This window comes from Megascapheus bottae, chromosome 4 (assembly GCF_031878675.1).
Source record: "Megascapheus bottae isolate mThoBot1 chromosome 4, mThoBot2.hap1, whole genome shotgun sequence".
NCBI lineage: Eukaryota > Metazoa > Chordata > Mammalia > Rodentia > Geomyidae > Megascapheus > Megascapheus bottae.
The window spans coordinates 86203077-86229701 of NC_143512.1; the positions used below are offsets into that span (position 1 = coordinate 86203077).

The following is a 26625-nucleotide window of genomic DNA, read 5'->3' on the forward strand; positions in this document are numbered from 1 at the left end:
AGCGTGCTGCCCGCCACGTCGCGCGTAACCCAGCGCGTAGCTCCGCAGCGTGTGATCGCGAGGGACTCGAGAGCCAGGGTCACAGTCCCTTAGCACGGTCACCTGAGCTTCCTTCCTCCTGGACACACTCTGTGATCCGTTCTTCAGGCCCTCTGTCATACGACATCTGGTTTCCTTTCCAAACTCTTCCGAGAAATAGGTTTCATACTTTACCCCAAACGCTATCCTTTTTTCTTCTTCTTTCTTTTTTGGCCAGTCTTGGAGCTTGAGCTCAAGGCCTGAGCGCTGCCCTTAGGCTTTCTCAAGGCCAGCTCTACCTCTTGAGCCACAGCACCATTTCCAACTTTTTTCTGTGTGTGTGTTAGGAGGAAGAGAGCCCAGGGCTTCCTGCCTGCCAGGCAAGCACTCCACCACTGGGCCATGCTCCCAGCCCCATACTATACATTTTTAAACATACATTTTTTCGTCGCTAAGGTGAACTGTTTTATTTTCCCCTCATGAGCTACTCACCCCACTTACTGAATAATTCTAGTATCTCCCACAACTTTGATCTATAGTTTCTAAAATCCATCCGTATTCTCTCTCCATCTCTGGGTCTTTTTCTGTTCTTCAAGAATATTGAAATTTTAACAAATATAATTTTGTGAACCATTTTGTAAGTTTCCCAGGACAGAAAAAGTTGAGCAGGAAGCAGCCACTGCAGTGGACCTCAGCCTCCTCACAAAAGCACCTGAGGCTCCAAGGCTTCTTGAGACTCCAAAGTGATATGTTATAGCTGCTATTGCTGGTGGCACACAGAAGTGTTCTGTTCCACTGTCTGGTTAGTTCTAGGGACAGGAAATTCAGCTTTTACTCATGGAAAAGGCCTTTACCAAATACAAGGAACTACACTCCATCTATGTTTAAAGGTTGTTTTATCTTCCCTATGATCTATGTTTTACTTACCATACTTGGCTAAAGCTAAACAGGCTTTGGAAGATCAAACCCAGATCCTTCTATTTTTCTAGCATATCTCAGCAGGATGACTTTTTTTCTTTTTCCTTTTTTGCCAGTCCTGGGCTTGAGCTCGGGGTTTGCGCACTGTCTTTGGACTTTCTCAAGGCTAGAGCTCTGCCACTTGAGCCTCAGCACCACTTCCAGTTTTTTTTTTTCCCCCTAGGTATGTGGTACCGAGGAATCAAACTGTGGTCTTCGTGCATGCTAAGCAAGCACAAAGCTAGTCCAAACTCCTGGCCCCGACTTTTTTCTTTTTGTTAGGAAGGTGCTGGTACAGTACTGGGCTTGCCCTCAGAGCTTCACACTCACTGGGCTTGCTGCTCATTGCTGGCCTCTGCTGTATCTACAAACTAACATGCTTACACATGGAGCTGGTAAGATTTAGAGGATCATTTCAAGCCATGTTAGAACAGCATTTTTAGGCAAATTCAATGAATTATAATCTATAGAGTAGAACTACAAAATACTACTTTAGTGAATCTCCTTGTAACTCTTCATTCTAAGGTTAGAAATGAATTTTCTTTTATGAGAAAAAAAAATTAAGTTTAAAAAATTAGGGCCAGGAGCATGACCTAGTAATAGAATGCTTGCCCAGAATGCAGGAAGCCCTGGGTTTGATTCCTCAGACCACATACACAGAAAAAGCAGGAAGTGGTGGTATGGCTCAAGCGGTAGAGCTCTAGCCTTGAGAAAACTGAAGGACAGTGCCCACGACTGGCTAAAGAAAAAAAAATTAACTCAAAATCTAAAACAGTAATATATATAGATCTATCTATCTATCTATCTATCTATCTATCTATCTATCTATACACAGATCAAGAGTTTGGGCTATAGAGTGCTTGCCTAGCATGCACAAAGACCCAGAGTCCATTCCTCGGTACCACATACAAAGAAAAAGCCGGAAGTGGTACTGTGGCTCAAGTGGCAAACCACTAGCCTCAAGAAAGCCCAAGGCTCAAGCCCCTGGACTGGCAAAAAAAAAAAAAAAAAGTATATAGCTGTGGAATTTTTTCCCCTAAAATGCATGAACTTGCTGGGCACCAGTGGCTCATGCCTGTAATCCTAGTTACTTAGGCAGCTGAGATCTAAGGATCATGGTTGGAAGCCAGCCCGGGCATTAAAGTCCCCCTAAGACTTTTACCTCCAATTAACCACTCAAAAACAGGAAGTAGCACTGTGGCTCAAGTGGAAGGAGCACAAAGAGGCTCAGGGACAACACACCCAGACCCTGACTTCCAAACTCACAACTAATGATCAAAAAAAAAAAAAAATCATGATCTTAAGAAACCTTGCTTGCAAATTAGATATGTGAAGCTTACAGAGGAGTCATTTCTTAAAATACCTGTACTTCTTCCAGTGCCTTTTATATCCTACTTCAACTGCTGCTGAATCACCTCTCAGCAACTTATACAGAATCCAAAGTAATTTTCACTCATCTCAGATTAATTTTTCCCCCTCATTCCTAGGGTTTGAGCTCTGGGCCTGAGAGCTGTCCCTGAGCTCTTCAGCTCAAGGCTAGTGCTCTAACACTTTGAGCCACAGCACCAGTTAGGTCTTCTGGTCATTAATTGGAGATAAGAGTCGCATGGACTTTCCTGCCATGGCTGGCTTTGAACTGCCATCCTCAGATCTCAGCCTCCCGAGTAGCTAGGATTACAGCTGTGGACCACTGGTGCCCAACAAAGGCTGCAGATTTTTCTTAGAGTCCATCCGCTCTAATAAAAAACACCACCTCCTCCATTCAACCTCTCAAAATGTGGCTTGTTTTCTTGCGATCCACCTTGTACTCTTCCACTTTAATTTTTTCACCTTTTAGTATTTTTTTTTACATTCCTGTTCATGGGGCTTGAACTCTGAGCTTGGGCACTATACCTGAGCAGTACAGCTCAAAGCTATCACTCTACCATGTGAGCCACAGTGCCATTTTCTGTTTCCTCATGGTTGATCGGACTTTTGTGCCCAGGCTGGCTTTGAACCAAGATCCTCAGATCTCAGCCTCCTGAGTAGCTAGGATTATGTATGAGCCACCAGTGCCTAGCACCTTCCAGTATTTTAAAGAAAAATTGAGCCAGGTGCTGGTAGCTCTATTTATATTTAACACCGTGCCAGGCACGGTGGTTCACCCCTGTACTTCTAGCTACTCAGGAGGTTAAGATCTGAGGGTCATGGTTCAAAGTCAGTCCAAGTACTAATAGAGTTCCTGAGACTCTTATCTCCAGTGAACCACCAGGAAACCAGAAGTGGCACTGTGGCTCAAGGGATAGGGTGGTAGCCTTGAGCTGAAGAGCTCGGGGACAGCATCCAGGCCCAGAGTTCAAGTCCCAAGACCCACAATAAATAAATAGAATTATACATATGTATATAGTTGTAACTCATTTATATTTTATTTAAGAATTATTTGAATTTTATTTATATTTAAGAATTGTGTTGTTTTATCACTTCCCAAGAATGAAGAAGGGACAGTAGTGGGTATAGCTGCCCTTTCATATTGAGTGCTGCGGCATGCTACTGGTAGGCTATCTATGAAGTGAACTTTTGGTTCACAAGACGCAGAAGATTACCAAGACTGGTATAATGGAACACAGCATGGGTTATGTGATAAATGATTACAGAAGCTTGTTCTGTAACTTTACGTCCAATTAGTATGAGCGAATGGCAGGGGGAACTGTAGCACAGTCTGCTTCATTCAAGGTCTTGTCGATGACAGGTCTGTACTCCAGAGTCACCTTGACAAGAAGTAAGAAGGGTACTGTATTCATAAACTACTTTAATGGCAACTCCTCTGTACAACTAATTGAAAATAATAAAAAATTAAATTAAAAAAAGCTGGGTGAGGTGGCTCACGCCTATAATCCTAGCTACTCAGGAGGTTGAGATCTGAGGATCCTGGTTCAAAGCCAACCTGGGCACTAAAGAACAAAGAACACGAGATTATTATCTCTTCTTATTTCCAACTAACCTCAAGGAAACGGATGTGGGGCTGTGGCTCAAGGGGTAGGGCAGAAGCCTTGAGCTGAAGAGCTCAGAGACAGCGCCCAGGCCCAGAGTCCAACCTCCATGACCGACCAAAAAAAAAAAAAGAATTTGAATGTGTGCATGCACGCACCAAGGTTTGAATATAGGGCCTCACACTTGACAGGCTAGGTACTTGAGCCAAGCTTACAAACCTTCATTCTTGTTTTTGAGAAATTTTTTTTCTGCCCAGACTGGTCTCAAACCATGATTCTTCTATTTCTGCTTTCAGCCTCCCAAATAGGACTATAGGCTATAGGCACCAATATCTGGCCCAGAGAAAATCTTTCCACCTTTACTTTGTTTTAGGCAGGTATTTTATCATAGCCAAGCAAAATTAACACAGTCACCACACCTTCCTTGCCACGAGCACGAATTATATGATCTTTGCCCTCACTACAGGAGCTGATCCTGCACTAAGGCTACCCTGAACCACCTCATACCTTGGACTCCTTTCTTCAGTGAGAAACGGGACCCACAATAGCTTTATCAGTGGGACTTTAAGTACTGAAAACTCTTTTGCTGAAAATTAGTTAACTCTACTTACGTTCCCGTATCCAACTCCTATAATCTGGACCCTAGAGAGACTTTGCAGTCACCTTGGGTTCTAGACAAAAGGCAAACTGTTCTTCAGACAGGGTAATACTACCCCTAAAGGGTAGTATAAAATCTCTAGGCAGACAATCTACAAGGCACAACAATGACTTGTAAATCTCTCCTCAAGGGATGACAGTTGATAGTTAACTTCTTTAGAACCCCTTCTAAACTAGGACTACTTAAAGCCTCTCTCCCCAGCCCAGTCCTGCATTTAAACTCATAGCTTATTGTCTCTGCCACAAAGACAGCTGAGGGTGGGCTCAAGTGTTTGTCTTCCCATGTCTTTCATGTCATGTAATAAAATCTCCCGTTTTTCTCTTTAACAGATGTATCGGGGTGGATGGCTGGACTTGACATTGAGAACTCCTGGAGTTTGGGCCTGGGGTATCTTGACAGGTGGTTTAAGCCTAGGCTGCTTCACAATTGGTCACTACCAAAGACCAAACTACAGTACCTCAGCCCATCTCTAAGCAGAGAGGATGCCCCATATACCTTCCCAGTCTTGATGTCCACATAAGAGAGAGTATGTTTCCTCCAGTGCTCCTCAAATGGCCTCATCTGCTGTCCCTGGATGGGCTTAGAGTAGTCATACTCATCAATCCGCACCTGTGGTCAGAAATGCATCCTCAGGGTCACCAACATCAGCAGCAAACAAATATTTTCATTTTGCTTTTTGCTCTAGATCCTGGACCATTTCCTCAACTTTTTTTTCAGCTGTCCCATAAATCATCATTATTAACTGTTTTAATTTTAGCAAGTATATTAAAATTTTTCAAACTCTCTAAGAGAAGCTGAATACGAGAGTAAGGAAAATCATACACATGGTATCTGGAAAGATGAGTAAAAACTGCTTCAAATAAAAAACAAAAATCCAAATCTGTGGCTATTTTCTGCTGAGAATGAGTGGAAAATGGGCAGGTTATCCCTGCCCTGGTTATCCCTGCCCTGGTCCAAGGCAACTGCAGCAAAGCACAAGCTCCACACATGTAAATTACTGGATGAGCTTTTCCCCAGAGAGCAAGGTCTACCTTGTTTCTGAAGCTGTATTTATCTCAGCCTTAACAGGCCACCCTGGAGAAGCTCACCATTCCAGGCACATGCTGGGTATGCCCAATTAATGAAAAATAACCCTCCTCAAAGTAAAACTCCTGCTTAGCCAACATTCCCATTCACTCACCCCTCATTACCCTCACATGGTTTTCAAATTGTGTCTGCCTCATGCAGCGTCCATATATAAGTATCTTTATCAGCCAATATATATCCATCCTGAACTTATAGTTACACTTCAGCCCCTCCCTATGCCCGATCCAAAATGTATGTTTCTGAGACACCAGTCTGTCTGACAAACATGTGACCCCACCATTTTGTTCAAAGATGCTACATGGGCAGTAGATGCTGACTCCAACCAAAGAAAAAGGTCACATGGTTCTAAGGGTGGTGGAACAGAAGTGAAAGTTACTGGAGAGATAGGGGTAAGAGGGAGAACACGAGGTATAGGGAGTATATCTTGAAGACCCACCTTGTAATCTTCCCTGGCGTGAGCACCTCGTGACTCCTTCCTTGCCTCTGCACCATAGATGGTCTGCAGTGCACACAGCATCAGATTCTGCAGCTCCAGGGTCTCCACCAGGTCAGTGTTCCAGACCATTCCTGAAGGTATACACAGATACCTTGAGAGTCACAATGTGTTTGCTCTAGGGTGCTGTGGAGTCTCTAAGTACATGCTGCTAGTCTAGCGTGGCTAGTCTAGCTAGTGGGCAAGGGCCCCTAGGACAGCAGGCAGAGGGAGATACCCCAGGTAAACGGGATAGACACTAGCCCCTTAAAGAAGGAAACAATCCCAGAACATGCTGGTCAGCTCACCCCTGTCAAATGTCTTCAGGTGACTTAGGTCTCCGTAGAGCTGGCTGATTTTCTTACAACCTTCTTGCAGCACATTTCCCTCACGGAACACTGCAGCATGATTCTGCATTGACTGTAACAAGGTATCTATGAACTTTTCTATTCCAGTACCAGGGCTCAAACTCAAGGCCTCAGGCTTTTCTACTCACTGCTGGTGCTCTATCATTTCAACAGTGCCTCCAGTCCAGTATTTTGATGCTTAACTGGAGAGAAATCTTACACTTTTCTTCCTGAGCAGGCTTCAAACTGTGATCTTCAGGTTCTGACTACTGAATAGCTAGAATTACACAGGTGTAAACTACTGGTTCCTATTTTATCTCTACACTTAAAATCTATAGAAGCCATACAAAAAGTCATTAGACTAATTTCTGCATTTCACTTTATGTAAAATACTTAGGAAATTAAGATTCTGAGTTCAGAGGTCGGGAGTGTGGCTTAGTGATAGAGTGCTTGCCCAGCATGCATGAAGCCCTGGGTTCAATTCCTCAGTACCACATAAATAGGAAAAGCTGCCCCCTTCCCCCCCTTTTTTGAGACAAGGTCTCACTATGTATCCCAAGATGGCATAAACTCAAGATCTTCTTGCCTCTCAAGTGCTAGTGTTACAGCACTTCACACCCTATTAAGTCTCAAGTTTTGTTTTGTTGACCTTTTTTTTGGCCAGTCCTGGGGCTTGAACTGAGGACCTGAGCACTGTCCTTGGGCTTTCTCAAGAGCTTTACTCCTTGAGCCACAGCACCATTTTTGGCTTTTTTCTATGTATGTGGTACCAAGGAATTGAATTTGGGCCTTCATGCATGCTAGACAAGCACTCTACCACTAGGCCACCCTCCCAGCCCTGTTTTGCTGTTTTGAAACAGCTTTTTATTTTTTTTTATTTTTTCAAACTAGTGTTTGAACTCAAGTCCTCATGCTTGCTATCTCAGCTAGCTCTCAATTACTTGAGCCATGCCTCCAGCCAATGCTTTTTTGCTTGTTATTTTAGAGACATAATCCCAGACTTTCCTGCATGGGCTGGCCTCAAACTGTGATTTTCTAAATCTCAGCCTTCTAAACAGCTAAGATTAAGGGCATGAACCACCAGAGCCCAACTTTGCTTAAAGCTTAAAAAAAAATTATCTATATTCACATACACAGTATTATTACAAAGGTGATGAAGAGAGGGGTTAAACTTACGTAAGTCAGGTTGCTTCAGGTTTGTTTGGGGGTGGGGGAGGCAGTCCTGAGGCTTGAACTCAGGGCCTGGGCACTGCTCTTGAGCTTTCTCAAGGCTAGTGCACAGTCACCTGAGCCACAGCACCATTTCTGGCTTTTTCTGTGCATGTGGTACAAAGGATCCAAACCCATGGCTTCATGCATATTAGGCGAGCACTCTACCATTAGGCCATGTTCCTGGCCCTCAGCTGCTGTTTTCTTATGTTAGCTTAACATACTGTATAAACATTCCATGTGCTTCTATAGTTTCATAATTAATCTGTACATCATTTAAAAAGAAAGATTTCCATTCTCCAGCAGTTTCTGGAGCATAGTTAAAATCACCTAATCTGTATTGGTGAGTATAGAGGGAGAGGAAGGAACAGAGGACTTCTAAGTCTTGCTGATGGGTCTGGGAGGCACAGCCTGGCTATCTGAGGGTCTACTGGTCCCGTTTACTTAAGCATATCACTTATTAAGTGGCTTTTATTGTTTATGTTCATCAGAAACAATAAACACAATGGCAGCTCATTGGCTAAGTGCCTTTTCCAGCATCTCCAATCAAATGTACAGGCATCATCTAATGGATGGTCTTTTCTCTTACTCCTCACTCTTCACTCTCCTTGCTATAGATTGGTAAAAACACAAGTCTATTTCTTTTTCTTTCTTTCTTTTTTGGCTTGTTATTTTAGAGGCAGAATCCCAGACTTTCCTACATGGGCTGGCCTCAAACTGTGAGGCCATGGGACTCATGGGGTTTGAGCTCTGGGCCCGGGTGCTGTCCCCAAACTCTTCAGCTCAAGGCTAGTGCTCTACCACTTTTGAGTCACAGCATGCTAGGCAAGCACTCTACCACTAAGCCACATTCCTAGCCCCTAAGGCTATTTCTTTCTTGTAATTTCTATCACTAACCTAAATGGCTCTTCATCTATTATATGAGACTAACTTGGAGGCATTTCATCTGACATAATTGTAATGGAAACCATCACTTAATGGTTTCTTAGGAAAATAAATTGCAACAGAATTTGGTAAACATTGGTTAAACCTCTTTCATATTCTTCAGCATTCTTCTGTCCTTTGTATATTGATCTGTTTAGGTTCAAGCAGGAATTCTATACATTTTTGGTCAATTTGTGAATCATTTATGGGCAGATTACTTTGGGAATACTGAAAAGCTACTCATCTTCACATGTAAATCTTTTTCTTTGGGCAGTACTGGGGTTTGAACTCAAACTCTTATGCTTGGTAGAGAGGGTACTCTAACATTTCTTATTTTTCAAATAGAGTGTTAATTTTTTTTTTTTCATTTTTGCTAGTCCTGGGGCTTAAACTCAGACACTGGTCATTGTCCTTCAGCTTTCTTAAAGCTAGTGTCCTACCACTTGAGCCACAGAACCATTTTCGGCCTTTTCTGTATACATGGTACCGAGGAATTGAACCCAGGGCTTCATGCATGCTAGGTAAGCACTCTACCAACATGCTACATTCCCAGCTCCTGACATAGTGTTTTGTGAACTTCTTTATGGATCAAGCATCCATCGATCTAAGCCACTAAGCACATGTAGTCATTTATATAAAAAGTGAAATAAAATGTGCCAGGAGTTTGACCTAGTGGTAGAGTGCCCACCTAACATACCGGAAGACCCGAGTTTGATTCCTTGGTACCACATACATAGAAAAAGTGGTACTGTGGCTCAAGTGTTAGAACTCTGGCCTTCAGAAAACCCAAGTGCTCAGGCCCTGAGTTTAAGGCCTGGGACTGGCAAAAAAAAGTGAAATAAAATGTGAAAACTGAGTTTCACAAGCTGATCACATCTCAATTACTCCTTACCCCTCTATAGCCCATGTTACTGCCCTAACAGTGCTGACTGAAAGGGTGCATCTGCACTGACCTCTCCCTCCTCCTCATCTGTGAAGGCATATCAATGGGTCCAGTGTCAAGACACCTCCTCAACATTGGACGCTACGGATGTGAAGTTTCTGGATGACAATGAGATGTAAGCATGGGTGTGTGTTGTCTGCTAGGAACACTGAGACTCAGTTTTCCTGTTCTGGCCATGACATACACAATGGTTACCATGCTCAAGCATAAACATGCTAATAATACTACTCAGCCATGTTTTATGCTCTGGACCGAACAACTTCAGCATTCTATGTAGAAAAAAACGAACTCTTGTGGAGCTTCCCACTTATTTTTGACTTGAGACAGCAAAGAATTGGTTCTTCTGCTGCTGAACCCCAAATATTCGTGCAGGCAGCTGCATTTGCAGCCTATTCCTACCTTCTGCATGCTGAGTCGCAGTTCTGATGTTCTGATGCTTCCATCAGCAAACCTCAATTTGTCAAGGTTCATGACAGATTCTTCCCCAGCATTTGCCTTAATTGGAGGAACTTTATCTCCTTAATAATAAAGAAAGGAGAAGGGAAGTAAGGGAAAGAAGCTGGGGTTTAACTATTCAAAAACATTAAGAAAAACTAATAGATTCTGAACAATAAAATTTTACCACAGCCCTTCCTGGAATGTGCAAGTGCAGATGTAACTTGAGCTAATACTGTCCTGAACTCCACCTGAGGAACCATCTGGGGCCAATTTTACCTCTTTCTCTCTTTAGTAAACTTGGGCTTGAATTCAGGACTAGCCAAACTAATACAACTAATACAATCTTTCCCTTCTGAACTATGAAAAGACACCCAGCCCACCTCATCTTGACATCACCATCCTATAACCTCTGGATTTGTTCCCTCACTTCTATAGGAAAAAAAACAACTTCCTTTATGATCACTATGCAAATTTTCCGTAATAAACTGATTCTGAAGCTTTACATGTTCTGAAAGAGCCAAGGGGTTTGAAGTGAACACGTACCAGGTCTGCAAGATTCTGCGATGCTCAGAGCACAGGCCCGGCCAAAGACAACTAAATCCAAGAGAGAATTTGCCCCGAGTCGATTGGCACCATGCACTGAGGCACAGGCCGCTTCCCCACAGGCGTACAGACCAGGCACAATCTGGTCCTGTCCGTTCACATGCTTCAGTACCTGCAGGAAGATTACAAACAAAATGTTAAGCTGTCCACATCTCCACAGGCCCATACCACCAGAACTATCTGGTTTAAAGAGGGTGGGGGAAGGAGGGAAGTAAAGACTGACTCCTGTGTCTCAGATGAAACCCTCCGAATGCATCCTCTCCTTTGGAACACTTTTGACAGGAGTAGGTCAAAGGATACACTTTACATCCTGCAGCTTCACTCCCAGATCTAAGGTGCTTTGGACCTTCACTGCCACCTTAACCACTGTGGGGCCATGGATTAAGGAGTATGGTAGGTAGAGGAAAATCACAGGGAAAAGGAAGAATTTCCACTCACTGTTCCTCTGCGAAGAGATAACAACAATCCCTACCCTAAGCCCTGACCCAGGAAACCAAACCAGAAAGACAAGCTGACTTACAAACTGCACACCAGGCCAGGTACCAACTGTCAAGGCCACTGGTTCAAAATATCATTGTAAAATTAACCAGAGATCATACAAAAAAAGGTAGAAAAGCTGCACAATATTTCATCTCTGGGGGAATTATACACTAATATTTGTGCATGAGGCAGAATGTAACCAAGTTTCCTTCTGCCCTCCAGGAACAGCAATTTACAACAAATGCAAACTATCGAACAATATAGTGTTTTCCAAAACACCTCAACTATCTAAAGACAGCTGTGAGGTGGGCCCAGCACCATCACCTGCCCCTTGTAGTTGGTGGGAATACCGCCCATGTTGTAATGCACAGTGGGAAGGACAGGGATAGGCTCCTTGGTGACGTCCACACCAGCGAAGATCATGGCTGTTTCTGAAATGCCAGGGAGGCGTGTGGCCAGCTGTTCAGGAGGCAAATGGTGCAACTGCAGGTAGACATGATCTTTCTCAGGGCCACAGCCTCTGCAAACAGAGCATCATAACATGAAGCCAACAACAGTGACGCACAAACCCAAATCATCAAAAGCATATGAACATCAGCACCCTGCACTGAGGGAAATTTTCCCTTCCTTTATGACTTGCTCTTTTATCAAGTACAAATTTTACTAATTGCCAAAACAATCTGGCGGAACAAAATTTTGACTTGGGTACCATCGTTTATTGTCTTGCTTTATAAATGCATTACAAAACCCTCTATATACCAAGTACCCCCAACAAAACCACTGGTACTGGAGTTAAACCCAAGGCCTGTTACTCTACCACTTGAGCTCCAGCCAAAACCCGTCTCTATATCCCAGTTGCTTTTTCTTTCTTACCTTTTTTTGGGGGGAGGGGGGTGCATTTTGTTATTCTTTTTTCTTTTCTTTTTTTTTGCCAGTCCCAGGCTTGAGCTCAGGGCCCGAGCACTGTCCTTGGGCTTTCTCAAGGCTAGAGTTCTACCACTTGAGCCTCAGCACCACTTCCAGCTTTTTTCTATGCATGTGGTACCCAAGAATCAAACCCAGGTCTTCATGCATGCTAGGCAAGCACTCTACACTAGGCCAAACTCCCAGTCTGCATTTTGTTGTTTTTGAGATAGGGTTTCCTTAACTTCAGATTGTCCTTGAACTCATGATTTTGCTGCCTTCACCTCCTGAATACATGAGTAGGAACTTATATTACCTGGACCTGGGCACTGTCCCTATTCTTCATTTTGCTCAAGGCTAGCACTCTACCACTTGAGCCACAGCTCCACTTCTGGCCTTTTCTGTTTATTTAGTATTGAGGAATCGAACCCAGGGCTTCATGCATCCTAGGCAAGCACTCTACCACTAAGACACATTCCCAGACCCATCATTTTTTTGTATGACAGCATCAACCCTACAAAGGACATATTCAAAGTTTTAAATGTACATGCCCTGTAGGTTGCCAAGACATCTGCAAGTATTAAATGATATGACACAACTCCCAAGATTCATGTGCAGAGTTCAGGCTGAGTGTGTGTATTTCTCACTCCATATTGAGTGCCTATCACACGTTAACTCTTAGATCAACACTGATATGAAAGAATGTGATATTCTCAAAGAGTTGGTCATTAAAAACAGCAAAGGAATAACAGGTAATTTTAACTCTACCCTTTGGTGCCTTTCTGCAAGGCATTTCTGCAAGAAATGACAATTTATTGAAACTCAGAAGCAACAACAGCCCCAATATTAAAACACAGGCATAATCAACCACCACTAGAGAAAACTATAGAGAAAAGAATGTGAGGGTGCCTGCCTGCACATGCTCACACAACTCCGCAGGTGAATAACACAAACTAACACAAACCTTCCTTCACGGATCTCCATAGTCATGGACCGAGACACCACATCTCTGGATGCTAGGTCCTTTGCAACAGGGGCGTATCTCTCCATGAATCTCTCACCCTGACTGTTAATGAGAATGCCTCCTTCTCCACGGCATCCTTCTGTGATGAGACAGCCAGCGCCATATATGCCTGCAAAAAATCCAGGTCATTAAACACTCATAAGCAAATAATCACTAAGTACATTATTTCAAATCCTTAATGCTTTTGTGAGTTGGTGGAGGCACTGATACTTTAACTCAGGTCTGGGCACTTTCCCTGAGCTCAAGACTAATACTTTTTTGCTCAAGTCCCCCACTTCTGGCTTTTTTGGTGGTTCACTGGAATCTCACACATTTTCTTACCCAGGCTAGCTTCAAACTGTAATCCTTAGATCTCAGCCTCTGGAGTAACTAGAATTAGAGGGGTGAGACACCAGTACCCAGCTTTCATTTTAAAGACTATTTTGGAGGGGAAAAAAAAAAGTGTGCAAAGGGTATTATACTCTAAACAGAACATAACAGAAAAGTCAATAGTAAGAAGTGTGCAAATCAAGCAGCAAAGACAAACACAAAGTGCAAAACAGTCTAGAAAAAATAGCATCACCCAGTAAGAAGGCTCTGTCTATATTATTAAACCTCATGTGGGCTCAAAGCCTCTATTTTTAATTTCTGAACATAGATTTGTATTATGAAATTGTGTCAAGTATGTCAGACAGGAATGAGCTTTTCATGTCTGACTAAAGTACTCCAATACTAAAAAGGATAGGAATTACACTATGGCTACAGTTAATACTATATTCACTCAAGTTCTCTGCAATGTCTCTAAATAATACCATCCCATCCTTAGAGACGAGCAAATTAAAGCTTAGAAAATTATCAAGTTCACAGAGATGGCAAAACATCCAGGCTATAAAATCAAATATGTATTTTTAACCAGGACTTTGTGTCCATCAATGCCAATTTTAATTTTTAAGAGACAAGTAAATAAATATGAAGTGTAAACTTTTCTTGAATATGCTATAAAGTTACATGCTTTAAAATGGGGGGGGGGAATAGAAATAAATGCATCAGCTTTCCCTCCCCTAGTTTCAGTTATATTCTTTGGGGTAGTTTATTTCCCAAACACTGTGAAGGAACTTAAGAAATGCAGCTCTGAACATACCATATAACAGAAAGGCTATGGAGGTTCAGTGACATTTAAATTATTATTATTATTTTATTTTTTGTGCCAGTCCTGGAGCTTGGGCTCAGAGCCTGAGCACTGTCCTTGGACTTTCTCAAGGCTAGAGCTCTACCACTTGAGCCACAGCACCAATCGTAGCTTTTTAAACTATGTATGTGGTACCAAAGAATCAAACCTGGTTTTTCGTGCATGCTAGACAAGCATTCTACAACTAGGTCAAACTCCTGGCTCTAAATTATTATTATTTTTAAGCCAGCAAATTCATTTCTCAGTTTTCATTCTGGTTTTTTTTTTTTCACTTGTTTTTTTTTTTAATGAAAGGTATATAAGGTTACTTCATTCCTGCATCTTCTCAATTGTTTCTTCCTTAAATTTGCCCTTTTCCTTTCCTAAAAATATGGAACGTTTCACGAATTTGCGTGTCATCCTTGCGCAGGAGCCATGCTAATCTTCTCTGTATCGTTCCAATTTTAGTATATGTGCTGCCGAAGCGAGCACTTCATTCTGTTTTTGTAAAACATCTGATCTCATATTTCTATCTCCACTGTTTGACAAACTTACCACTTCCACAAGTGATTCCTTTCTAGCCATTATGGTTTACTTTTTCTTTGTCCATTGTGGGGCTTGTGCTGTTTCTGAGCTCTTCTGCTCAAGGATAGCAATCTACACTTTGAGCTACAGCTCTACTTCCCCCTTTCTCATTCTAAATGCTAACCTTAACCCTAGAATCAGGTCAAGTGCTATCTGGCAACTCACCCCCTTACCGTGGGGGTCTGACATTCCCCCAGGAAATCAAACTCCACCTAAAACTACCTCTAGGGAGAACTGTGTCCTGGAAACTTCAGAGCACTGAACAGGTACCATAAACCAGACAAGAATCCTGTCCTACCTGTGGGGTGAAACTGAACAAACTCCAAGTCCTGGCAAGGCAAACCAGCCCTGGTAATCATGGCTGTGCCATCCCCCGTGGTGGTGTGAGCAGACGTGCAACTGAAGTAGGTCCTCCCATAACCTCTGGAGACAACAGAACACAATGAGTACAGTCTAACCATCCTAGGACCTACTGGCCCACAGAACCATAGAGCATAGACTGAACCTTCTGAAAGATGAGCTAAAACAAATATTTTTCCCTCGATCACAGGAATGTAAAGCCTCACTAATAACAATCCCTATCATGGTAATAACGAATGGTACTATGAATAATACTAATACATGGCTATGAACATGCTTAACCTACAATAAAAGGTAGCTTTTCTTACCCAGTGGCAACAACAGTGTTCTTTGCTCTTATACGATGTATGGACCCATCCTCTATGCACAGTGCAATGACACCACGGCACTCCCCGTCTTCCATCAGGAGATCCAAAGCAAAATACTCCACAAAATAGCTGGTGTCATACCGCAGAGACTACAAGAAAAAGACCACCTATTTTAAACTGCACTCATGATAAGAGTTAAACCAATAAAGATTTAAAATACGAGTGGCTAAACCATTTGAGCTTTAACAACTTTATTCCGTTCCATTAATAAATGGATGACATGAGGGGGGCGAAGAAGAAAAATGTGAAAGGAGTTAACAATATTCGACAAGAAATGTCTGGGAGTTTGGCCTAGTGGTAGAGTGCTTGCTTAGTAAGCATGAAGACTGGGGTTCAGTTCTTTGATACCACATACATAGAAAAAGCCAGAAGTCGTGCTGTGGTTCAAATAGTAGAGCGTTAGCCTTGAGAAAGCCCAAGGACAAAGCTCAGGCCCTGAGTTCAAGCCCCAGGACTGGCCAAAAAAAAAAAAAAAATGCACTTACTACCTTATGTATGTAACTGTAACACCTCTGTCCCTCACCCTGACACTAAAATCAAATTTAAAAAAATTAAACTGTAATCCTAGCTACTCAAGAGGCTGAGATCTGAGCATTGTGGGTCAAAGCCAGCCCAGACACTAATGATGGTGAGACTTATATCTCCAATTAACCACTAGAAAACTGGAATGGTGCTGTGGCTCAAGGGATAGGGTAGTAGCCTTGAGCTGAAGAGCTCAGGGATGGCACCCAGGCCCAGAGTCCAAGCCTCAGGACCAGAGGGGGGAAATTTTTAAAAAATAAATGGATGGCATAAACCTAAGGAAATACTAAGGTTTGAAATAGAATCACAAGTTACATCAGTTGCAAGAGTACAAAAAGGCAATCTAGGAGCCAGGAGTTTGGCCGAGTGGTACAGTGCTTGCCTAGCATGCACAAAGACCTGGGTTTGATTTCTTCATACAACATACACAGAAGCGGGCAGTGGTGCTGTGGCTCAAGTGGTAGAGCACTAGTCTTGACAAAGTCCAAGGTCAGTGCTCAGGCCCTGGGTTCAAGCCCCAAGACTGGCCAAAAAAAAAAAAAAAAAAAAAAGGCAATCTACATTCATCAATGAACATATACCATGCAAATAATGCAACAAACAAAAAAGGCAACAAATTTTGAATGACTCTGTTTGATAATATACCTCTTAACCTTAGCACAGCTTAAGAGGTACTCCAGGGTCTTGGTGGTTGTGTGTAGCATTGAATGCTCTTGAATTTGGCATCAGAGGGAGGACAAGGGACCATGGAGTAAGACTTAGACCAGAGGTGCTATCCACATGTGGTAATGTCATCAAAATAAAACAGAACATCCAGATCCTCAGACACACCAGCACCTCTGTAGGGGCAACATGAGTCTGGTAGCTGACCAACTAGACAGTGCAGATACGCACATTTCTACACCCACAGGGATCCAGCACCACTTGGGTTAAATATAAGAGCCTACGTAGAAAATTCAAGTGTCCCTCAGAAGCCTGGGCCAGCCCCCAGGGACAACTGCAAGACAGGAAGATCCTGTTACACACCTGTATACCCAAAAATGCACTTAGGTCATAGAAAAGTTATTGGTGTTCCAACACTTGTTAATTCATCACCTGTTTTTGTCCACCTGAAGTAAATTCAGAGTTCATAATATAGATTATAGGTATTTGGCAACTTTGAAGTGGACCTTGATCATCCAGTGACTACTAACCCTACAGTCTTGGTCCAGTATTTTTGTTATTGTTTTGTTTCGTTTATTTTGGTTATGGGGCCTGAACTTATAGCTTGGATGCTGTCCTTGAGCTTTAGTGCTCAAGGTTAGCATTCTACCACTTTGAGATTTAAGTACACTTCCAGTTTTCTGGTAGTTAACTGATGAGTCTCAGACTCAGACTTTCCTGCCTGGCTGGCTTCAAACTTCGATCCTTAGATCTCAGCTTATAGAGTAGCCACCTGTACTTGGCTTGTAATACAGTTTTAAAGTTGCAATCGTGGTAATAAAACAAATCAATCAGTTCAGTAACTCAAAGGCAGTAAGAGCCCTAAGATACAAAGTCTGTTCTTTTTCTGTTTTTTGCTAGTCCAAGGGCTTGAATCCAGTCATGAGCACTGAAGATTTGTACTCAAGGTTCATATTCTACCATTTTGAGCCACAGTGCCACTTCTGACTTTTTGGTGGTTAATTAGAGATAAGAGTCTCATGGACTTTCTTGCTCCACCTGGCTTTGAACCTTTATCCTCTTATCTCATTCTGCTGATGTGTGGCAAATGCTTTATTCTACTACCACAAGACTCAACTGACATGCCCTGACTCCTGCACACCCCCACCCCCAGGAAGCCTCACCCTTCCATATAAGGTGTGCAAGAGTGAGTGACCTGTGCGATCAGCCACACAGCAGCACCGGTGGGCCTGTCCACCTTTCCCAAACTTGAGGCTTTGTCCACCAAATGCACGCTGATAAATCTTCCCTTCTTCAGTTCTGCTAAATGGCATCCCATAATTTTCAAGCTGTAAAACACACATACATACACACACACACACAATTAAAAAAAAAAACATATTATTACCATAGAAGAATGAAGATATTTGTGGTAAAATCTCAAACCCCATGCTAATACAGTCTATGAAAACCATCCACCATTTAGCTTACAGGCTAAATGAACTGAATGATTATAGGAAAAGAATTTTGTCAGTTTAGCTCACTACTATTCTTTTGGCTGATCACAGTTGCCTCAACTCTACCAGGGCCAGAACTCAGGACCCCATGCATTCTAAGCAACTACCACTGAGTTACATCCTCAACCCTCCTATTTCTTCCAGGGCTTCTTTCATTGTTAGAAGCAGAGCATGCACAAAAGGACCCACAGCTTCCTATTACCTCAACCACAGAGGCAGGGGCCTGCTCTGTCATGTAGTGGATGGCATCCTGATCCCCCAGCCAATCGGAGCCCTTCACAGTGTCGTAGAAGTGCCATCTCCAGTTGTCTTCTTCCATGTTCCCCAGAGCAGCATTGATCCCTCCCTGGAAACACCATGTACTGCTTATACAATTTAAGACACCTTCTCATCACACCTTCTGGCCCATCTCCTCCCTGGGACCTGATCAGAGACAACTCCTTGGGCAGTAATTTTCCTTGAAGCATTCAAGTCATGACTCTTCCAAAGTAGCTCAATGATATAATCTCTCTGTGATGGAGGTGACACTAATTTCTAAGGCCATAGGAGGACTGAGGACAGAATGCACTTAACTTTCCCATTACTTACCTAGCAAGCACATAAAGTACTGAACATATCATGGCAAAATGTTCTTGACAGCACGTGTGGGCATGTATTAAAAACAAGAAACACTTCTCATCACATATTAAACACAACAGTCAAACACCCCATTCCTCACCTCTTTCAGCTATATGTAGATATTATTCCATTGTTACCCTCATGGTCATAGAATATAGCAAATACAGAAACAAATTTCTCACCCTCTTCTTCCATAACTTAAATTCTAACTTCTCCTATTTAGAAAGCTTTTGAAAAAGCCCATGGATATGATTTGGGTATGACCTCCTAGGGTGTATGTGTTAAGATGCAGGATACCTGGTTGGCACATTCAAAGGATGTTAGGTCTTTGGAGCATATTCTTTATTTTTAATTTTTGGCAGTCCTGGGGCTTGAACTCAGGGCCTAGGCACTGTCCTTGGACACTTTTTGCTGGAAAATAGCCCTCTGCTACTTTAGCCACAGTGCCATTTCTGGCATTTTCTGCATATGCGGTATTGAGGAATTGAACCCAGGGCTTCCATGTATGCTAAGCAAGCGCTCTGCCACTAGGCTACACTCTCGGCCCTGGAGCATACTTTTTGTAAATATTTTATTTCTCCTGGGAATCTTGTTAGTTTTTGGGAAAATGTTGCTATAAAAGACCACAAATGGCCCTGCCTGCTGTCTGGCTCCTTTTGTGGGTATGTGACCTTTCCTCTTCTCATCGTCTTACCATAATGCCATCTGCCACATGTGACACAGCCTATGGAGTCCTCAACAGAGATCAAAATGCATAGGGATGCTCAGTTTTGACGTCCAGACCATGAGTTAAATAAACCTTTAATACAGTACCTCACCTTGGGGTTTTGTTGTTGTTGTTGTTGTTGTTTTTCCACCTGTAGGGCTTGAATTCAAGGCCTGGGCACTATCCTTGGGCTTTCTCAAGACTAGCACTCTACCACTTAAACCACAGGACCACTTCTGGCTTTTCCTGTGTATGTGGTACCAAGAAATTGAACCCAGGGCTTCATGCATGCTAGGCAAGCACTCTATCACTAGGCCACGCTCCTGGCCCAACCTTGGGCATTTTCTTATATTTACCTTCTAACTTCCTTCTCTCTTTATCAACTACTGTTAAATTATAATTTTTGAGTCAAACAGACCCAAGCTGAATTCCTTCCATAGCTACTGTTCCTTACTATTCCCACTTACAATATCTTCCAGTTGAGTCATTAGCAGAGCTTTTAAGAACCTTGTGGCAAGAGAAATTGCCCAGTTACTTCCTATCCCTTCCCCAACCCCCTTCCTGTGTTCTGAAAGCCATTGTATTCCCTAGGTCTCTATGAGAAGAAACACCCCTCAGGCCTGGAAGCATGGCCTAGTGGTAGAGTGCTTGCCTAGCATGGACAAACCCTAGGCTCAACTCTTTGGTACCACATACACATAAAAAGCTGGAAGTGGTGCTATGGCTTCAAGTGGTAGAGTTCTAGCCTTGAGAAAGCCCAAGGACAGTGACCAGGCCCTGAGTTCAAACCCCAGGACTAGCAAACAACAACACTAAACAAAAAGGTCCAGCCTGTGCAAATAATTAGTCTGAAGGAAACCAAATCAAAATAGGAGTATGAAGGAGAGTGTGAAGTGGGACAGGAGGACACTAGGAGATCAGTTTCAGAGTGACAAGGAGGCTCTTGCATTGTCTAGAGAAGAGATTTCAAGCAGTGACCCCAAAGTTATGAGGGAGCCTCACTGTAGAGCTTTGCAGCATGAAGAACATTCAGAGGGGCTTTTTCTTACCTGTGCTGCAACAGTATGTGACCGGGTAGGAAAAAGCTTTGTAAGGCAGGCAGTATTAAACCCTGCCTCAGAAAGGCCAAAAGCAGCTCGCAAGCCTGCCCCTCCAGCACCTACCACCACTGCATCAAACTCGTGATCTACTACCGGATACTGAGTAGAAATCTGAAAAAGGAAATTCCACTGTTAATTCACACTTGACCTTGGTAAATGATAAAATAATAGTTACAGCAGGTTAGCCTAAAGGAAATGAGGGAAGAACTAAAATAGCTGTTGGGGGAGGGAAATGGGGACAAAAACATGAGGAGTATCAATGTGTGAGAAGCAATGCATCTACTACCTGGTGAATATAACTGTAACCCCTCTATACATTACAATTAAGAAAAAAAGAGCAGCTGCTATGCACAGATAGACTGCATCCATCCATGTACTTCACACACTGATTTGACTTCAAAATGTGGCAGGGAAACCAGATTGTATGAACCACAGGATTACCCTATGAATCAGGAAAGCCACCACTAGCTGACATTCTGCATACTCTTTTTTTTTTTGGGGGGGGGGGGGATGGATCATGGGGCTTGAACTCTGGACCTGGACACTGACCCTGAGATCCTCAGCTTACAGCTAGTGCTCTACCACTTGAGCCCTAGTGCCACTTCCGGTTTTCTAGTGGTTAACTTGAGGTAAGAGTATCATGGGGTCAGGAGTTTGGCCTAGTGGTAGAGTGCCTTCCTAGCATGCACGAAGACCCAGATTCAATTCCTCAGTACCACATTCATAGAAAAAACCAGAAGTGATGCTGGGGCTCAAGTAGTAGAGCACTATCCTTGAGAAAGCAAAAGGACAGTGCTCAGGCTCTGAAAAAAGTCTCACAAACTTTCCTGCCTGGGCTAGCTTTGATCTATGTGTGATCCTCACATCTCAGCCTCCTGAGTAGTTAGGATTACAAATGGAAGCCACTGGTGCCCAGCTTGTATACTCGATTTTTGAGAATGCTTAAACCACCCAAAAACAGACAACTTCCTCATTTCATGTCCATGTTCGAGGGTCTGATTTATAACTGAGAGGCCAAGTATTTATTCAGAAACTTGGCTTCTGATAACTCAAAAACGTGTATGAAAATTTGGTTGCATTTTTTTTTAAAGCAGAAAGCAGAACAGGCATACTAAATTCACAATCTACATTCCAATGACCATATAATCTTATTTTGAGTAGGAATTCTACCTCCACAACAAATCCAGCTCATTTGTTGTTCACTGTGTTGCTTGATTGGATTTAATCTGGAATCTAGTCTATAGATACATTCACAGCTAAAAGCAAAAGCTGTACCAGTTTACCTGTACCAGGGCTTGACTGAACTCGGGGTCTAACACTCAGTACATTTGCTCATGACTAGCACTCTATCATTAAGCCATACATCCAGTCTGGAATTTTGCTAGCTAACTGGACATGAGGCTTGAACCCAGGGCCTGGGCTGTGTCCCAGAGTCTCTCTATATCAGGGCTAATGTTCTACCACTTGAGGCACAGCACCATTTCTGGCTTTTCTGTATACGTGGTATAAGGAATCAAACCCAGGGCTTCATGCATGCTAGGCAAGCACTCTACCACTAGGCCACACTTTCAATTCACTTCAGGACATTTTTGCCTGGCCTGGCTATGAAGCTTGATTCCTCAGGTCCTCCTGTTGGTTCTGTTTCATAGTACTGGAGGTTGAACCCAGAGCTTCAATGCTCTACCACCTGAGCCATAGCCCAGATATTTTTGCTCTTTAGTTTTTCAGAGTCTCATGCTAACTTGGCCAAAAACTGTCCAAAAACTGATTCTGTCTCTACAGCAGAATAGCCTGTATCACTACACTTGCCCTACACTAAAAATATTTGAACTGGCATAGCCAGGCCTGGTGGTTAATGCCTGTAATCCTAGCTACTCAGGAGGCTGAGATCTGAGAATCAAGGTTCAAAGCCAGCCCGGGCACAAAAGGACCTGAGAGTCTTATCGCCAATTAATCTTTAGAAAATGGGAAGTGGGGCTTGTCTCACAGGTAGGGTGGTAGCCTTGAGCTGAAGAGCTCAGGGACAGTGCCCAGGCCATGTTAAACACCATGATCCATCCCAAAAAAAAAAAAAGAGACTACTGCCCTTCTAAAGTCAAGAGATGTTTAATATGGAGCAGAGAATGAACTTACTGCATCTGAGACTTTAGCAGAGGCCCTCTTATTCCCACCAACAGTGAAATGAAAGCCTTGGATCCGTGTTTCGAAAGTTCTTGGCCACTGTTGACACATAGATGGTATTAGAGTCTTGAAGAAATTGAAATGAAGGAGAGTGAGTTAGAGTCTCCTTTCTAAATTGCTAACCTTTCTTTGCATCTAGTTGCTCTCATTCTTCTAGAAACTTTACCCAAGACCCTTTACCCTGAAGGGCAGACTCAAGGGGACAAGGATTCAAGCCCAGGGTTTCCACTCTACCCCAACTTGATGCCCCAGAAAAAACCCTTGTGAATGTACCCTTGTCATTCTGGAGGGTACTCAATGACTCTGACACTTGCTCCATACTCTCTTAATTTACGGTACACACTGGAAAATAGGAAAGATCCATATTGTCTGTGTGATAGTTTTGCAAACAACTTTTTTTTTTTTTTGCCAGTCCTGGGGCTTGAACTCAGGGCCTAGGCACTGTCCTTGTACACTTTTTGCTCAAGGCTAACGCTCTGCCATTTGAGCTACAGCACCATTTCTGGCTTTTTTCTGTGTATGTGGTATGGAGGAATTGAACCTAGGGCTTCATGCATGCTAGGTGAGCACTCTATCACTAGGCTACACTCCTAGCCCACAATGTTAACATTTTTACTCAATTCCAGCCCTTTTCAAGCTGGAGCTTTGAAAATCCTTGAGGCCTTGCAGTCACTATTAAAATGCCACTGAACTACCTCTTTAGCTCCATGGGAGACTTTAGAACTTGGAAGATCCCCATATTAACCCAATTTCTGCCATTACATAAAACCATTTTAAGTCATTTATTAAGCCTATTTTTTTGTGTGTGTGTGCCAGTTCTCTGGCTTTAACTCAGGGCCTGGGTACTGTCCTTGGACACTTCTTGCTAAAGGCTAGCCCTCTGCCACTTGAGCCACTTCCAGCTTTTTCTGTGTACCAAAGAATTGAACCCAGGACTTCGTGAATGCTAGGCGAAAACTCTATCACTAGGCCACAGGCCCAGCTCCGCTAAGTCTAATTTTTTAAAGAGAGTCTATCATTTCTTTTTTCTAACAGGAAAACATGGAAAAGAATGTGAAAATCTATATTTAGTATACTTGGATGTCATATAACTGATAAGTTAGGAAGGAAGAAAAAAAGTAAACACAGCAGAAGACATTCTGCTTAATTAAAAAAAAAACCCAAAAAACTCACTTTTGAGAATTTCCCAGGCAGGAAAGTCTAAGACTCTCATCTCCAATTAACGAAAGAAAAGAAAAGAAAAGCCAGCCAGCTAGCTAAAAGTGGAGCTGTGGGGCTGGGAGTTTGGCCTAGTAGTTAAAGTGCTTGCCTAGCATGCATGAAGACCCAGGTTCGATTCTTCGGTACCACATACATACAAAAATGCCGGAAGTGGTACTGAGGCTCAAGTGGTAGAGCTCTAGCCTTGAGAAAGTCCAAGGACAGTGCTCAGGCCCTGAGCTCAAGCCCAGGACTGGCAAAAAAAAAAAAAAAGAGCTCATGGACAGTGTCCAGGCCCTGAGTTCAAGCCCTAGGACAGATACAAAAAGTAAAACCAAAATAAAAAAGAAACTAAGTATTAAGTACAACTCTTGGAATTATCCCTAGAAAGACAGTAGGAGGAAGAGGAAAAGAAAGGAGAGTGGTTTAAGTAGACCCTACAACATAAAGTTGATGCCCATGTCTGAAACTAAAAACATACCTAACTAGAAATATGTAAGTAAACACCAGTGGAGCATGAGACAATGTTAAATTGTTCCACTGCTTGGTTTATAAGCCTTTTGTTACCCACTGACTTTTTATACAACTATGTACAATTGTTTGCATTAAAATGTTAATCCAGGCACTAGTGGTTTGTACCTGTAAATCCTAGTTACTTTGATCTGAGGGTCACAGTTCAAAGCTGCACTGGGCAAGGAAAGTACATGAGACTGTTTTTTTCCTGCCAGTCCTGGGGCTTGAACTCAGAGCCTGAGCACGGTCCTTGGACTTTCTCAAAGCTGGAGTTTTACCACTTGAGCCACAGCATCACTTCCAGCTTCTTTCATGTATGTAGTACCAAGGAATCGAACCCAGGTGAAGCTAGACAAGTACTCTACTAGTAAGCCACATTCCCAGCACCTCCATGAGATTATCTCCAATTAGCCACCCAAAAGCCAGAAGTATAGCTGTGGATCAAGTGGCAGAACACTAGCTTTGAGCAAAAAATCCCCACGGACAAGTACCCAGATGGAGTTAAAGCCCCACAGCTAGCACAAAATAAATTCTTATTTTTTAATTTTATTTTTGCCAGTCCTGGGGCTTGAACTCAGGGCCTGGGCACTGTCTCTGAGCTTTGTCTGCTCAAGGCCAGCACTTTACTACTTGATCCACAGGGAAGCTTCTGGCTTTGTCTGTGTACCTGGTATCAAGGAATCCAACCCAGGGCTTCATGAATGCCAGGCAAGCACTCTACCACTAGGCCACCCTCTCAGCCCGTATTTTTTTTTTAATACAAAACTTTAAAAATCCTGAGACTCTTATTTCCAACTAATCTTTAGAAAATGGGAAGTGGGGCTCAAGGGTAGGGTGGTAGCCTTGAGGTGAAGAGCTCAGGGACAACACCCAGGCTGAGTTCAAGTCCATGACTCTCCAAAAAAAAAAAAAGCTAAGACCTGGGGCCAGCATCACTTCACCCTGCACTGACTTACCATGGTTAACAGTACTGTCACCAAGATTTTGTTTTTTGTTTTGTTTTTTGCTGGTCTTGGACCTTGAATTCAGAGCCCAGGTGCTACCCTTGAGCCTGTGTTGCTCTACTACTTGAGCCACAGTACCACTTCTGGGTAGGTTATTTCCACTGCCAGGCTAGTTCTGAACCCGGTCCTCAGATCTCTCGTAGGTGGGCCAATTCACTTAAAAGAACCACGCATCGTCACCATTCAACGTTGGTTTGCAGGTGTCCTCATCCAGGGTTCCCTGGATGTAACCGTCAAGGACTCCTGGAGATGCCCTGGGCCCCGCGCGTCCCCACCAGTCTCTTCTGAGCTCTGGAACCCAGGACGGGCTCGGAGCGAGGCGAGGGCGCGGCCCGGGCGCGGCGGAGGCCGAGGGCCTGACCTCGCTCACCTTGAGCCCACCAGCTCGCCTCCCTGCCCTCCCGCACGGCGTCGAGGCCGGCCCGCCCGCCGCTCCCGCCCGCCCGCCCTCCGCACCGGCTTAGGCACGGCGCGGGGCGAGCGGCCCTCCGGCGGGGGCGGCCCGGGCCGGTGACCTTCAGAAAGGGGGCCGGCCTTCCGGCCTCGACCAGACTGCGGAGTTCACCGTGCGCGCCGCCACAGCCTGCCGTGAGCCAAGCACCCCGGGTCCCAGGGCCTGACGGCGCCGACTCACCACCCTGGCCAACGACAAGCGCCGCGCGCGAAGCAACCGCAACAAGGCCCCCAACCCCGCCATGTCTGCACCGTCCCACCAGCCCCGGCAGCGGGCCGCGCCTGCGCCCTACGCAGCGCCGGTCACGTGGCGAAAGCTGAGCCTGCGCACTGCGCTGCGGGGCGGGGGCGGGGCGGGGGAGAGAAAGGGAAAAACAGAGGCTTATTCTCGCGCCTGCGCACGACGCCACCCCAGCCACCCCGTCTGTGGGTGAAGCTGAGGCTGTGCGCTGCGCCGCGGCGCGCCGAAGGGCGTGGGGGAAAGGGAGCCCCGGGCCCAGCGTGTGGGAAACGTGGAGCTGGAGTACCGTGGTGCAGGCGCGGGGTGGGAGAAAGGTCAGCCGTCGCCCCAGCGCGGCACCTCCGGGGCTGGGCGGCGCTCGCGGCCTCGGGGCGGGGGACCCGGGCAGGTGTTCCGCGCCTGCGCACCAGGTCGCGTCCGCAGCGTCGCGGAGGAGC

At 44.1% G+C, this 26625-nt stretch overlaps 1 protein-coding gene and 1 non-coding gene across 4 annotated transcripts; both read right to left on the minus strand.

Annotated features, from left to right (window-relative positions):
* Window positions 1-3356: 3356 nt before the first annotated feature.
* Sdha (succinate dehydrogenase complex flavoprotein subunit A) lies at window positions 3357-26235 on the minus strand. 3 transcript variants are annotated; one of them, XM_090332178.1, is made up of 15 exons: window positions 26129-26235; window positions 22730-22816; window positions 20546-20707; window positions 18375-18518; window positions 17840-18004; window positions 15432-15580; window positions 15062-15186; window positions 12972-13140; window positions 11429-11624; window positions 10565-10736; window positions 9983-10101; window positions 6469-6580; window positions 6125-6255; window positions 5098-5211; window positions 3357-3722 (listed from the first exon to the last, which is right to left on the minus strand). In XM_090332178.1, exons 1-15 carry the CDS (start codon window positions 26189-26191, stop codon window positions 3636-3638), a joined length of 1995 nt encoding a protein of 664 aa, XP_090188304.1. In that variant the 5' UTR covers window positions 26192-26235; the 3' UTR covers window positions 3357-3635. The 3 variants fall into 3 exon arrangements, with proteins under 3 accessions (XP_090188304.1, XP_090188303.1, XP_090188305.1); XM_090332177.1 differs by having other exon boundaries at window positions 22730-22843; window positions 26129-26212; XM_090332179.1 differs by lacking the exon at window positions 26129-26235 and adding an exon at window positions 25447-25579.
* Window positions 14564-14670, minus strand: LOC150064734 (U6 spliceosomal RNA). The gene has a single exon (XR_016535302.1). It is a non-coding gene; the product is annotated as a U6 spliceosomal RNA (small nuclear RNA).
* Window positions 26236-26625: the final 390 nt, after the last annotated feature.